General features: G+C 42.7%; 1 protein-coding gene across 1 annotated transcript; it reads left to right on the plus strand.

The window, feature by feature from the left end:
• The first annotated feature begins 547 nt into the window (after positions 1-547).
• On the plus strand, positions 548-14,870 carry sh3gl1b (SH3-domain GRB2-like 1b). The gene is made up of 9 exons (XM_040040189.1): positions 548-914; positions 6,415-6,483; positions 8,652-8,724; positions 8,809-8,952; positions 9,197-9,330; positions 9,525-9,683; positions 10,312-10,415; positions 10,516-10,649; positions 12,432-14,870. Exons 1-9 carry the CDS (start codon positions 870-872, stop codon positions 12,623-12,625), a joined length of 1,056 nt encoding a protein of 351 aa, XP_039896123.1. The 5' UTR covers positions 548-869; the 3' UTR covers positions 12,626-14,870.
• Positions 14,871-15,391: the final 521 nt, after the last annotated feature.

Genomic DNA, 15,391 nt, shown 5'->3' on the forward strand with positions numbered 1-15,391 from the left:
CTTTCTTTTATTTTGACTACATTGTCCCTCTGTTCAGCACTTTGGACAAGTAAAGCTGACTTGACTTGAATAGAATGCATCCCAGTACAAGCATAGAAATGTACAGCAAATCAGAAATACTTGTGTTTGAATCATAAACAAGTGCACTGTCTAAATTTAATATAATAATAAATATTAATAATAAATAATAATAAATGTTTTTGAGATTTGGTAGTAACTTTGTAAACTTACTGCTTATCAGACACATTATTTTTTCCTCATTAGGTTTTATAAATATTTTATATCCCACTGAATGTAAAATTCTTCAGAGCGTCTTTAGTACATTTTGAAACTCCTGGTTTATTTCCTAATCTCAGGTTCTACCTCGAGGAAATTGTAGTTTTTAGACATAAATATATAGAATTTACTTAAAATTGTGTGTATGTGATCAAATTACACCCGACCAGACCACTAGCAGCCTGCGTTTTCCTGCTCCATCCAGCAGGGGGCAGTGTTCGCCAACAAAACATCCGCACTCTCGGAAACTGATTATTTCTTTGAAAAAGAGCCGTGCGGCTTTGGCGTTCTGTGTAAGGCGGGCTGGTAGTATTGAGTCATAACGTTTGTGGGTTTTCTCAGCTCGGAGAGTGCTGATCCCGCTGTCTGTGGCTCCGTGGGCCCCGTTATCTGCCGTGACAGCGCGAAGAGTCTCTCGACGTGGACGTGGTCAGTTGGCGTGTCCCGACTTGGAGTGACGGCTGTGCGGTCCTATGATTTTCCCGACACGCTCTTCGCATTGGCCCATTTTCTGAAAAACTATATCGCCAACTTCACGTATACCGCAACCTTTTTCACCTCGGTTGGAAGCTGAAGACAAGACGGGCTTCAAGATGTCTGTAGCGGGCTTGAAGAAGCAGTTTTACAAAGCCAGCCAGGTTTGCGAAACTTTTCTTGCCGTTAGCGGCTAGCCTCGTTAGCATGTGCTAACGGTTTGCGGTGGGCTAATGTTTGTAAGAGTTTGTTGTGTTAGTTTGTGGTGACAGCAGCAGACTGTCCGTGTCAGCGTGAACTGTTTCTGTGGGTTTAACACTTAGCTTGTGTCTGTCTACTTTTATTAAACCATCCTAACTAACTAACTTTGGCCGATGTGAGGTTAACTGTAAGACCGCTTGCATGGTCCGCAGGTATCAGAGACTCTCAGGGAGTCTGTCCTCTGTAGCTTCTGACTCGGTATCCTGTGGTAAACATTAGTTGTGCCGCAGGGACTCTCCGGGTGAGTCAGAGCTCTCACTTAAAACAAAAGTGTTGGAACTCAGTCCGAGTTTGCAGAATGCACTGAAACCACTTCATCTCCATCGGTGTAACCTGCAGAATGTCTGCTTTCAGCACAGCTGTCTCTTTTCCAGCGGTGATTTTTAGGCTGGGCTCGGATCGGTATTTAGGGCAGCTGAGAGGAGTAAAAAACACACCACTACACACTGTGATAAAAATGCCCCTACTCGCACTAGAAATGTAAAAGTCATGATTCTGGCGTCTGAGCCTCGGTGTGAATGTTTTTAATTTAGGCCAGCTCTCAGTGATGGGAGGGGACGGTTTGAGAGGGTTTTTTGGAGGCGCTTTTCTTCCTACCCTGCTGATCTAAGCAGGAAAGACATTTGGGTTCTGCCCCAGCTTCCTGTCAGGAACAGACTCAGATCCCTGTTGGTTTGCGTTTAACGGGGAAAATAAGATGATTTAGAAGCTTCGTGTCGAGGTTAGCAGCTCTTACTCTACTGAAAATCATCAGGAGAAGAGATTAAGTGGATTGGTGCGTTAGCAAGTGACCCCAGAAATGAGGTGGAAAGAGTGCGCTTTCCCTTTATTTGACTGCATTGCAGCTGCTCCTGTTGCCAAAACTCCATGAGAGTCAATAACAGTCACATAGCTCAGATTTTCTACACTGGAGGCATGCAGGAAGTTGGCTGTGGAAATGATATCTGTGCCTCGCTCCTCTCATCTGCTTGTTTTTCTCTTTTAACGTCTCTCTTTCACTTGTACTTGTTTTACGAGATAAAATCTTCAAGCCTGGGATGTTCTCGTACAAATTCTGGGTGGGACGAGTTTTTAGTACTGAATGAATACTTAGATACTTAGAAAGCAAAGTACTTTCATGTGAGAGTAACTCTGAATACATCAGCCTTCACGTGATTTAATGGTTGACAAGAGGCAAATATCAGACACCTTTTGCACCGTTTATTTTGTTGGTTTAATAAAACAAAAACTTGGCTGATTCTAGTGTGCAGTTAGGAGGTGTTGATGAGTGAGTAGTCATAGGAGAAAGTCTTGATATGCAGTGCTTATTATTATCTGTCATCTTAAAAATGTTTCTATAAAAACATTTTGTTGGACCACAGCGCAGGATTAGAAACATCAGCCAACGTTATTCTTTTTAGCTCATGATACTGGGTATTAAGACGCTGCATTCAGAAAAGGATTAGATTACTGGTGAAAGGAGATTACATTTTGATGCAGACTACATCTGAGATTAAAAGCATTTATAGGAGCGATATTTCATCTGCCGTATAATCCCAGAGCTGCTTTTTATCACTCAGAGTCAATTTTTGGTAAAGCGTGCCGGTGAAAGGATGCTGGCATTGGTGTTTAAATAAATAGACAGCGTCCTTTATTTTTGCCTGTGTGTGCATGATGTTCTTACTGCTGAAAGGCACAGAAAAGACTCCCTTCTACAGCTAGTCCATCTAAGAATTATTATCATTAGATAAACCATCGTTTTAATAGCGAATGTCTGTGACGTGAAGTAACAGAAACAAACATTCGTATCCTTTGTATTTGCTGGAGAAAACTTGAAAATGTGGGATAGCTGGTGGCTACTCGGGACAAGTCATAGTATATGACAAGGCCTCCCTTATACCTTCACTTTGATAGCAGGCTCATCTCTTAGCCATCATTTCATTCTGTGCCAAAATTAATTTAAAGTATAGTCGTACTTTAATGCTTACAAATAAAAAGAAATCGGAGTGTTCTTGGACGATTGGGTGGGATTTTTCCCACATTTGACTTGTTTTGTACAAAATTACATAAATGTGATTTGGATAAACGTGACTCGTGATGATGATATTATGAGATCATATTTTTGATCGATAAGAGTTGAGCATTAAGTTGGGAATCGCTGAGTAAGACTACTTTTAGCAGCTTCTGATTTTTGTACAAGTTTGACACCAGTGTGATAAAGTACTCTGATTAATCATTGGATTAATTTGCTGCTTTAGTCGGCAGTACAGTCTTTGGAACAATAGATCGGGGGGTTTGAATCCTGACCAGGGCCAAAGGAGGAGAGAAGCCACTGACAGCAAGCGTATTATCATGCATGCAGGGTTTCACCCTGAGACTGTACGCTAAGCAAAAGGCAGGAGGCCGAGGACAGAGTGTCAGAATGATTATCCAGGATAAGACAAAGATCCATGAGTACGTGAAACTTCAGGAAGATAGCCTCAAACGATCATGTGCTCAGCAGCCACATAAAGCTGGTTCAGACTGCCTGATGGCTTCAGGGCAGCTGCTGCAGAGTCTGGCTGCTACTGTCTCACATAAGCGACTTCTGAGTCAGAAGACGTTTGTTGGATGATTGAAGGCGGTCACTGCTTAAATAGGCCTCAGTAAGATCGGTAACCTGGCCATGCAGAGCTTCATATACAGCTGATACATAAGAAAGCGGCTCCCTCTTTCACAGCAAGTAGATCTGTTTGTATTTGATTTGGCAGTTTTACGCCGGATGCCCTTTGTGATGCTGGCCTCGAGAGATTTGTCTCCGTATGAACTTGAACCTGGATTCTTTCTGCTTGCAGTTAGCCAATATGCAGCTGATTGTAATAAAGGTTTAAAATCTGAAATTCACTGGAAGCTAATTTAAGGAAGGAAGAGTGCCGTGCATCTGCCAGCTAGCTTCTGTTGGAGGACGTAAAGGCTCCTGATCAAGCCTGTTACCATGAGTATTATATCCGTGTTACCCACCAGCAGAGCCTGTTGTATGCATTAGGTGTGAAATTATTAACCAGGTATAACCTGGAGGGAGCTGGAGTTTAAATTTTAAATAGAGAAGGATGTAAAAATAATTAAAAGCACAAACCTTAGAAGCTTTTTACTTAGAGTAAAAATGACGTAAGACATCATCCGACTTCTGACTTTTAACTCCATAACAGTTCGTTGTGTCTGAGTTTCAACTACCTGAGAATCATAACTTTTTTCCACCAACTGTCTCTTTAACTGCAAACCAGACTTTTGGGATTTGCCATCTTGATGTAATCTTAAGCCAAACAAGAGCTTGAACCTTGTGATAATGTGCAGGTATATAACTAACACCGAGTCATTGTGAAGAACATGATACGTTGCACAGGCTGATCCCTCTGTGTAGCACTGTGAGCTGTTTATACCAAAACCTAGCTGTGATAGGGTTTTTCTGTGGATGCTGTTTAGCTTCTTCTCTTTATGTTTGTGTGCATGTAAATAATGATGTTACACTCACAGTAAAGACGACGCTTGGATCAGGAGAAGAGCTGAGGTGTTGTTTAGTGGCCAATCAATGTTGCCAACAGAGCTGCAAAGGAATAAGATTTGGCGACGTAATAAAAATAGCCGAGTTCCCCATTATGAATTTAATTCTTTACTAAAGTGTGTAAAGCAGATAGAAGTACCCAGGATAAAGGAGGGCCGTGCAGTGCTGTCTAGGTCCTGAGTTGAGGCTGTATCTATACTTGTGACCTCAGAGTTCTTGGTCATGTGATCTCTGCATACAGAAGTAAAGCCTGAGGATACCAGACTGCTGTTAGAGCTACAGCTGAGATGCGGACGTGTTGCAGTGGTTATTCTGTGTGTGTTGAAACCTGATAACCTCAGTGAAACAGATGAAAGGCAAAGTTTGTCACGGACACGAGGAAGTTTCTGTGATTCCAGTTATCACATAAAGATCACAAACAGCAGTTTTGAGTCATGTAGGAAATGACTTCAAACAGCTGCTGATGGTTTCATGACCAGCTTAGGGAAGAGCAGGTTGCTGTGTGCAGTGTTTTTCATCTATCCCCGCTAAAACCAGCCAGAGTGTTTCCAGCTGAGGCAGACTGTCTCCCGCTGGGTGCTACATGTGGGAGGGTCACTGTGGACAGTGTCCCGACCAGAGTTCATGTGCCAAAGAGGCTTAAGGTCAGGGACACTGTATGTCTCTGAGTAGATCACCGTGGGAAAAGGTTGACTGATCAGCCTTTAATGGAGTGAGGGCTGTTTTAATAATATACATGGATACATAGCATAGACTGGATCCACTGTGTGCATATGGGTCTTTAGCGTTATCATCTACTGTACCTTATCAAAAAGGTTTAAAAGATATTTCTGAAATGTCAGCAGACTGCGCGGACGCCGGCTATGAAGGCCTCATGACTCATTAACTCATTACCTTAATTATGCTGCTGACCTTTTGTACTTAAGCCACTCCCTAAAAGGGTGCTCTGAGTTGGGGGGTGGCTGAAAATGAGATCCAGGTCATACATGTGTAGCTAAAATCACGTATTTGTTGCTTGTGACGTTTCCTGTGTTTCATTAACTGTGCAGACGGTATAAATGTCTCCCTCTGTTATTACTGCATGGTGAAATAATTAACAATTAACAGAGAGCTTGTTGCAGCTTTCCTCAGAACTTCAGCAAACAAGAGCAAAGCAGATTCTTCACATCCAGGTTTTATTGCTCTCACAGTTTTATTGCTGTTGACTGGAATCATAGCAGAACCACAAACAGAGCACAAATTAGTCATTGTGGCTGGCTTTCGTCTTTGCACAACAGGGCTTCCGGGTGATATTAGGCCTCGTTTTGCTCCCTGTTCTGCTTTGAAAAGCTTCAATATGGTATCATGTAGCCTGTGGGTTATTATCTTGAAGTCGCTCCAGCGCAGACTCATTAAAGAGACAGAATTAGCACTTTCATTGAATTCAGCCTCCTCAGAAATGTAGATTATTAGAAAACAGAATGTACAGCAGTACTTGCACAGTAACGTTGTTCCTTCATTTCTTAGCATGATCAGAGGCCACAGACAAAAATCTAAGTGAGCTCTCTAAGATAGTTGCATGCTATCAACATCAACAAGATCGACTTTGAAATAGCATAACATTGCATTTTTCATGCATTTGTGAGATTTCTGTGGTATTACTGCAAGCTTCTCTGTTGTTCTGAGTCACCCGAGGTTAAGGTTAGGACCGGGCATATAGCACGCCATGCTAGCGGGCACCGACCCGTCTTCTTGGGTGTATGATCACAGAGCAAGCAGTGATAAATTAAAGATGTGCTTCAGCTTGTTTATCTGCTCAAATCAAAACCTTATGAGCAACATTAATGAATTTGTGCTCTTGTTTTCTCAATCCTCTCCCTCCCTCCCTCCCTTCCTCCCTCTAGATGGTGAGTGAGAAAGTTGGAGGTGCAGAAGGAACCAAACTAGATGATGACTTCAGAGACTTGGAACGGGTAAGAGAGCCATCCTTGTGTAGTCTAACAGAGAAACATGCTGAAGCTGAAGGCCTGTGTGGTTTCACCGAGTACACAGGCAGCATTATTGTGTTATTTTTGTTTGACTTGAATTTACATCCCATGGAAAGCGTTATGTGATCCTATCATACAGGGTCAACAGTTTATCTGCTATATGTTGCACACATCTCAGAAAAAAGAAAAAGTAAAAGTAAATCCTTATAAAACGATCCTGATTGAGAACCGGCGCTGAAAAATGCCATTTGGACCCACTTTAGGCACAAATGGCAAAGAAATGTCACTGGTGGAAGCTTCCCAGGTTTTCTGATGTCCTTGGGTTTTGAGCTGTTGTGCAGACAAAACAAGTGAAAGACGTCTCTTTGGGAATGTTTTTTAACCTGTATCTGAAATGTTTCAGGGCAAAACTTTCATCATGAATAAATCCAGTGGAAAGTGCATAGAGCAGCATGTGTAGATGCATCTCAGTACAATATAATATACCGATCAAACTTTTTCCAGTTCTGAGATACCTTTACTTGCAGTATCTGACAAACCCATCTCATACCAGTGCTAAATTAATAAAGTCTAACTGTGTGGAAGAGCCTGGGAGTCATTCTTTTATGCATGACCTTTAAACACAGTTTTCCTGTGAGTGTTTTAAACTAGCGTGACATGAACACACAGTGAAGGTTGTTGCTGTAGCTGGAGTGAATTTCTTTCTTTCTCTTTTTTGCATATTTATCCCACTGACATATTTCAGATCATCAAACAAATTTTAATATTGGACAAAAATAACTCGAGTAAATACAAAATGCAGTTTTTAGATGATTATTTCCCTTTCTCATACAGGCCGCCTGGACTTATTCAGTAATTTTGGCTGTAAAATTCAGAAAAAATTTCAATTTTTTCTGAAACTGTTTGAATTTTGTCTGGAGCACAAACTGTAACTGAGTTACATTATTTAAGGTTATCTAAAGAGGGCTTATAAAATGGGCCTGTTGCAGGGCTAGTAATGTTTTTAAATGGTTAAGGGGGAAAAAAACATCCAGAACACGTGGGAATAAAAATCATAAATTAACTTTGTTAACCACATTTCTCAATGCTAAATTTAATTTCACCGCCACACCCAGGCCTGATCACTGTCGGACCTGTTGAATCACTTAAATAGAAGCTGTCTGACAAAGTGAAGTCAGGCTAAAGGATCTAAAGAAACAGCCGAGAAACAAAGTCACTGACATCCATCAGTCTGAAAAAGTTTAGAGACATTTCTGAGGCTCTGAGACTCCAGTGAACCAGAGAGATCCATTATTCACACATGGAGAAACTGGGAAAGGTGCTGAACCTTCACAGGAGTGACCGGCCTACCAAAATTCACCCAGGAGGTCACAGAAGATTTATTTAGAAAGGCTAAATAAATGTTTTGGAGTGTCCGAGTCAAAGTCTGGACTTAAATCAGACTGTACTGCTTCAGCGTGACCTTAAACAGGTGTTCATGCTGGAAAACCCTCCAATGTGTCTGAATTAAAGCATTTCTGCAAAGAAGAGTGGGCTAAAGTTCCTCCACAGTGACGTGAAAGACTCACTGAAGGTATCACAAATGCCTGGTGGTGGAACAGCCAGTTATCAGGTTTAGGGGCTGTTACTTTTGCACACAGGACAGGTAGGTTTACATAATCTTTTTCTCTTAATAAATGAAATTATCCTTTAAAAACTGCATTTTATATTTGCTTGAGTTATCTTTGTCTAATATCAAAATTTGTTTGATCTGAAACATGTAAGTGTGACAAACGTGGAAAAACCAAGGTAATAAAGGAAGGGCCAAATACATTTCCACGTTACTGTACTTCCAAAGTCGTTTGGCTTTACTGTTAGCTTCCTGCGTGCTACGTTAGGTGTCACAGTGAACTGATAGATGCGTGCTGGATGGACTACACACGGCTGAGCGGTTTGGATCTGCCCTGGGCAGCTTGGTGTCTTATCCAGGCTTTCCAGTCGGGATTCATTGGCTGTATATTGGATTTATGCAAACTTATAATAGTTATCTTGTTACTGTGACAAAAGTCTGTTTGAAAACACGAACAAATTAGCACACCTTCTCTCTGTGCTGTTTAAGTTCTCTGACCTGGGGCTCTGATGCAAATGTATGACGAGAGTGTGTGTTTCTGCAGAAAGTGGACGTGACCAGTAAAGCAGTGGTAGAGGTGATCTCCAAAACATCAGAGTACCTTCAGCCTAACCCAGGTGAGGAGAAGACCGGTTTCCTTGCAGCTGCTTAGATTATTTAAACTCCGGTTAGTTTCACCTCCATTTCCTTTATTTTCACAGCATCGCGAGCCAAACTGTCCATGCTGAACACCATGTCCAAGATTCGCGGTCAGGTGAACAACCCGGGCTATCCTCAGGCTGAAGGGCTGCTGGGAGAGTGCATGGCCAAGTACGGGCGGGAGCTTGGAGAGGACACTAACTTTGGTAAGATGTGTGTCTGTATTCTGGTTTAGTGTCATATTTTCATGTCAGAATAGCACTTCTGTGAGTCATTAGTGGTTTTGATGTGCGTGGTTGTGGTGCTTTTGGGTGTGATAAATTTAAGCAGACCCAAAGCTTACCCAAAGTGTGCTGAAACACTTTGATTTGTGTGCTTGGATGCAGCATGTCTCTGCAGTTCGGCTCTAAAATCACATCTCCGCTTTCAATGTCTCTGTGTGTGGTTAAGGTGGCGCTCTGGTCGATGTAGGAGAGGCCATGAAGAGGCTGGCCGAAGTCAAAGACTCTCTAGACATTGATGTCAAACAGAACTTTATTGATCCACTGCAAGGGCTTTGTGACAAGGACCTGAGAGAAATCCAGGTATCATACACTGAAAATGTCTTTTATTAAATATCTTCTTCAAGTTTGAAGAAGCAGCACGATTGCTGTTTCTGTAAAATATTCAATGAAATACCTAAAGCGTCCATCTGAAACTCCTGACTGCTAACGTTAGCATTTTAAATGACAAAAGTCAGTGGGGCCAGTTTCATAACTAAACAGTACATTTTCTGCAGCACTATCTGAAGAAACTGGAAGGGCGTCGCCTGGACTACGACTACAAGAAAAAGCGTCAGGGAAAGATCCCGGACGAAGAGGTTCGACAGGCTCTGGAGAAGTTTCACGAGTCAAAGGAAGTGGCTGAGATGAGCATGTACAACCTGCTGGAGACCGACGTAAGGATTTATTAAACGTGTTTGGCACGTGAGCTTAAGCCTGATCCTTAATCCTGTTCCTGAATCCACTTTTTTCTGTCTCTAATAGAGACATGTTTCAAAAATATAACTGTGGACATTTTCAGCCTGGTGGTTCTTTAGATCTGATGCTGATATTACTGTATTATACAAAACTGTAGTGCTCCGTGGCCTGGTCAAATACAACCCACCCACAGAACAAACACGCGTTCCAGTAGCTGGACCTGTAAAAACTGATAAAGCACAGCCATTCAGCGCAACACTGAAGACAGCCTGCTAACGCCTGCAGTTTAACAGTCACGACCTTTGATCCCTTTATGGTTCAGTACTTCTTATTCATAATAATCAAACTAATAGTGGATCACTGCAAGATAAGGATTCATTTTAGTAATGAAGGCTGGTCGACGGGGATGAGTAGGCTACTTGGGATGAAGTCTGCCAGTTTCATATTTCCTTGTTATTTCTCTGGTGTCCTCCGATCTGTGGCGTGCGTCTGTAATTTTGGACGTTGGAAACTAGCAGTTGGTGGAAAGTTGAATTGTTTCACAGTAAAAATCAGTTCATAATAAACAAAAGAGGTGAAACTCAAAGATGAACTCCGTGTGTGTAGATCGAGCAGGTGAGCCAGCTGTCGTCTCTGGTGGAGTCCCAGCTGCAGTACCACAGACAGGCCGTGCAGGTGTTGGAGGAGCTTTCAGGCAAACTCGGAGACAGGTGCAGTAATGAAACCCGATGATTTAGCGCAGCTGTGCAGGTTTCTGCGTATGTCTTTCAACGTGCTGTGGAAGATGCATTTGTTCATGTTTTTGAACAGGATGAATGAAGCTCAGTCTCGAACAAGACGTGAATACACACCCAAACCCAAACCCGTGTTTGACTTTGGAGACAACAACCATTCAAATGGAGGCTACTCGACCCCCATGGCTCCTCCCCCGTCACGCATCTCGGGTAAGAAACCTTTTAAGAGGACTTAAAAAAAGGTTCAGTGTGAACAAGTTGCCATGTTACAGTGAACAGAGTAACAAAAGATGGCATCTTGGCAAAAGAAAAAGCAGTACTGTCTATTGTTTTGTGTTCATGCTTCCAGCTACAAAGCTGCATTAAAGCACCAAAAATGAGCCGCCCCGGCAGAATTTTAACAGCTAACCCTCCATCTGTTTGTGCCGACACAGCAGATGGGCTAAACCGAAGCAGTGTGCCCGAATAAACTTCAGTCCTTACAAATCTGACACAAAGTCAACTGAAAGTTCTTGGCATTGCCAACAGGATTGCTCAACAAACAAGCGCCACTGAGTCCAGTGAGCATCTCCGTTTGTCTGCTGTGTGAGTGAGGTTTTTTAAAAATGATGGCACTGAGTTGGTGATCATGACAGCATGGGGTGTGTGCGTGCGTGCGTGCGTGCGTGCGTGTGCGTGTGTGTGTGTGTGTGTGTGTGTGTGTGTGTGTGTGTGTGTGTGTGTGTGTGTGTGTGTGTGTGTGTCATCTTTCCGGCCTTTCTCCAACCGACCTTGTTCCTCTTCCTTGTGACATCATCAGAGGCGACTTTTCACTTGACCAGGCCACAAGGATTGTGTGAGACACCGGTTATGTGTGTGGTGCTGTTTCTCAATAGTTTTAAACTGGTGTGTGTGCGTTTGCGCTCACTTCTGGGGTGAAATGTAGGAAGTGGACCAAAAGCTGCTTTTCATTGGTTGAACAGATAGTGGTTTATGCATAAAACAGCAGCGAGTATGTGGTTTTGTTTAAAATGACTGACTTCCTGAATCTGCAAATGTTTTTTTTCTTTTTTTTTTTTTTTTTTCTTGCTGTATCTGTATTGTAATGACCTTTCAGTTAGGTTTTAGAGGTGAACACAGAAGCACGAGTACATGTAACCCAGATACAGGCACTTTGGTCCCTGCATGGAAAAACTACATCATAACTGGTTTGTAAAACTATAGTTATGTTGGCCCTCGTTCGTTGTATGTGATATTTAATTTGTGCACAGCGAAGCGTCCTGTTTCCATGTTTTAATTTGCATGTCGTGGAAGCATAAAACACAAATAACTGACAGGGTTTGTTGTGGCCCTGAAAAGGCCTGTGGGTGGGGCTTTGACTGTTTATGTGTGACCTTTTTAATAAATAATAATGTCTGTCCCCATGTAACTTAACCAGTTAACATTACAGGAGCTCAGATAGTTGTGAAAGAATTTCATGCTTGAATCACAAAAAGAAAAAAGTGTGACGGTGAAGGAGAGTTCATCTGATCTGATTCTCTAGATATCAGCACCTGTGTTTTGGGTTGTAAATATAAGAAGCAGTTGGTCCTTTTCCATTTATAGTTTGTGTTGCGTTGCTGCTCTTGTAAACAGATGAAGACCAGAGAATGGCTGACCAAATCTTTTCCCATCTCTAGCCTTCCCAGCAGTCTGCGGGTTGAGCCAGATACAATGAGAAAATTGTGTGGCAGAGAAAAAGCCCAGTTTGTCTGTGCATGGAGCCTCCTCGCTGCTGCTGATCTCAGTGAGGTCACAGAGAGCGAGAGGGAGGATCTGGTCTTGGAAAGCTGTTGTCAGAGGAAGTTCTTTATGCTTTAGTCTGTTCAGAACGTCTCGTGAGCACTGTTTACTAATGTTATACTGATGTTTGATGTGACTTGCTTTTCCTGGAACTGACAGTCTGTGACCTTTAACCTTTTCAAATATCCTGCCGTCTTCCTCATGTCTGCTCTGTTTACTGGTCGTTTTCAGCCCCGGAACAGCCGAGCTGCAAGGCGCTGTATGACTTTGAGCCCGAGAACGACGGAGAGCTGGGCTTCCGCGAGGGCGACGTCATCACCCTGACCAATCAGATCGACGAGAACTGGTACGAGGGCACGCTGAACGGGCAGTCGGGATTCTTCCCTCTCAACTACGTCGAGGTCCTCGTGCCGTTGACACACTAATGCAAAGAGAAGGAGCTAGGAGGAGACTGATGTAAAAGAGGAGGGGAGAGAAGGTAGAATGAGAAGAGAGCGAAGCGAAGTGGAGGGATGGTCCGCAGAGGTTTCATTTTTCACCTTCGGCTCCAACGTCATCATCACAGAGCACTTTTTGGTCACCTGGAGTCCCGAAGAACTACCCGACCAGAATATCAGCGTTTCACATGGAGATCTGTTGTCCAACAGCAAGAAGCGTATTGAGGACTAACTGATGAAACAATTTGTAAGGATTTCTAACAACAAATTAATAATGTAGAAAAAATTAATGTGGGTAATTGGAGTGGTCGGGGTGACTCTTTCATATCGTTTTCTTGTATTTGCAGTCTGTTTAAAACTCAGGTTGGTCACCAGATTAAGAGGGGTGGGGGTCATGCGTAACTTGGCTGAACATTTTCCTCATTTCAAAGTGAAAACTGCTGGTTTTCACTTCAGCTGTGGACTGGTTTGTGCCTGGTGATGCCACCTGCTGGCATGACTGAGAATTAGTAAACTGAGATGGAACCACACACAACTAGCTGTATTAAAAAAAAAAAAAAAAAAAAAAAAATACTGCTTTGATATTTTAATGATAAACTTGAGCCAAATTCTTCTCAGATTTTGAACATTTTCAGGTTTCCCCTGTTGCGTAACGACCTGTTTGTTTTATCCCTGTCAGGCTGTGCAGCAGCACTCACGCTTACTCCGTTCTAGTCTTTGATCGGTGTCCGCTCAGCTGACTTTGGTATCTTAGTAAAGTTCAGCTTGTAACGTGTGAGAGGATGTTGCAACTGCACCTTTGTCCTCAAATGAGATTGATGTGTGTGACGGACATCTCCGGCGTCACACAGACCCGAAGGTTGCGCGTGTCCGATGTGTGGAAGAGCAGAGCGGTGTGTTCTGCTGAGGAGATGATGCAGGAGACTTTATAAAATGCAATAGAAACATATCGCTCGGCGTGCCTGTTTGTTTAATGATTCTGTACAACAGCCATACTTTATAACATTTCTGGCCTGTTTGTTAAGTATGTTAACCTTTTTTCAGCCTTTCGGCCCACTTTAGACACCTGTCGGCTACACGCAGAGACAACGCTGCTGGCAGCGTCCATCTCTCTGTCATGCCAACGTCGTCTTAGCTCAGAAACGTCCTCGTGCCCCGTCTTTCTGATGGCTCACGGGCTCTGATTCACGTGATTGGTTAGTGTGTTTAGGGCTGATGGAGGCAGACTGTGTAGACAAGGCTGGCTTCTTGTTCTGGATTTGGCCTCGGTGCACACCTGTGGGTGGAGTCTAATCCAATACACCCTGTACAGTCTGAGGGAACAATGTGGAAGTAAAAGGGAACCATTGAGGGAAATGTGCATGTAAGCGGTTGTCCGTTTGGATTATTTTGGAGAACCTTTGTTAGCAAACCTTTCTCTTCAGTGCGTCTGATTTCAGATGCTGAATGTTGAATACACTGTGCAGTTTCTTCTTTTTGGTCCATCACTCCATGCTGCCAAACACCAACTCCTGTCTAACCTGTTTACATCTTTGACCCTTCTGCACTTGGACGCTCACATGAGGTTCGGGGTGAATGTGAGCAGAGGTGTGCTGTCTGGGTCTCACTGTTATCAGAGCCAAGTCTTTGTTTTAGTGCCTTTGGAAAAGAGAGGGGGAGTATCCCAGCTTACACAGCAACCAAAACCTAACGACTTACGATGGTCACAATGTCTTACTGCGTTTTCTCATCGTCGTCACCTTCCCGTGTAAAGGGGACATGCACTTGTGCATATTTCTGCACATTTTGATGACACTACATGCAGTTTCCTGGATATCTTGATGTGACATTTGTCAGCAGGCCACCAAAGGAAACTGTCTCTCTTTCTCACAGAGGTTTTAATCCCGTTTCAACATTTCTCACCGATCACTCATCGTAAAGGGTTGCATCTTTGTGTCATCGGTCTTAAATGCTCTTTTCACTGTTAAATCCTTCTGACTCTCTATAGTATTTTTTTTTTTTTTTTTTTATATATACAAGACCTAAAAACCTTTAAATTAATCTCTGCATGTAGTCCTATATTACACCTAGTACGTGTATATCTTAGATTTAAGTTGCTTTTTACTTTTGGTATGAATACAGAATTTAACGACAATATTGTGTCTTGTATTATCACAGTATTTGTACATGCTTCTGTCCTGTCCCCTCATTTCCCTGTTCTTAAAATAAATAAATAAATACAGTTTTAAATGAAGCCGTTGTTTGTAGTGAGGTGTCAAATTATGGCTTTAATGTTGGATTTTATATGGAAAACGCACACAAAAGGGTACATCACTCTAGGAGTGTGTGTGTGCATGTGTGTGTGTTCACACTGCTCAAAAAGAATTATGAGAACTTTGAATCATCAGAGTGAAGCGAGCATAAAGCACTGAACCTACTCCAGTGCAGGTGTGTCCACAGACCCTTGTTTATCCCTCCTGACTCATTTTTCCGTAGTTTCACTTTTCCTTAGTGACCTCGTCTCCTCTGGTAGGAGGAGCCTATAGTACCTGCGCAACCATCCAGCTCCACCAGGATGAAGCATTCATGGTTGGAGATATCAGGAGATGAGCAGTCTAAGGAGCTCAGAAAGAAAAGCGACTGAACTTCTTTAAGTTTCCTTGAAAACGTTTCATCCAAGAAGCTTCTTCAGTTCTAAGAGCAACTGGTGGAGAGTCCCAGATTTTAAGCCCTATGGGAGTGTCTATTGATCTTCTACCTAATCACATGAGCCAA

This window comes from Simochromis diagramma, unplaced genomic scaffold, assembly GCF_900408965.1.
Source record: "Simochromis diagramma unplaced genomic scaffold, fSimDia1.1 OVJJ01000026.1, whole genome shotgun sequence".
Lineage (NCBI taxonomy): Eukaryota > Metazoa > Chordata > Actinopteri > Cichliformes > Cichlidae > Simochromis > Simochromis diagramma.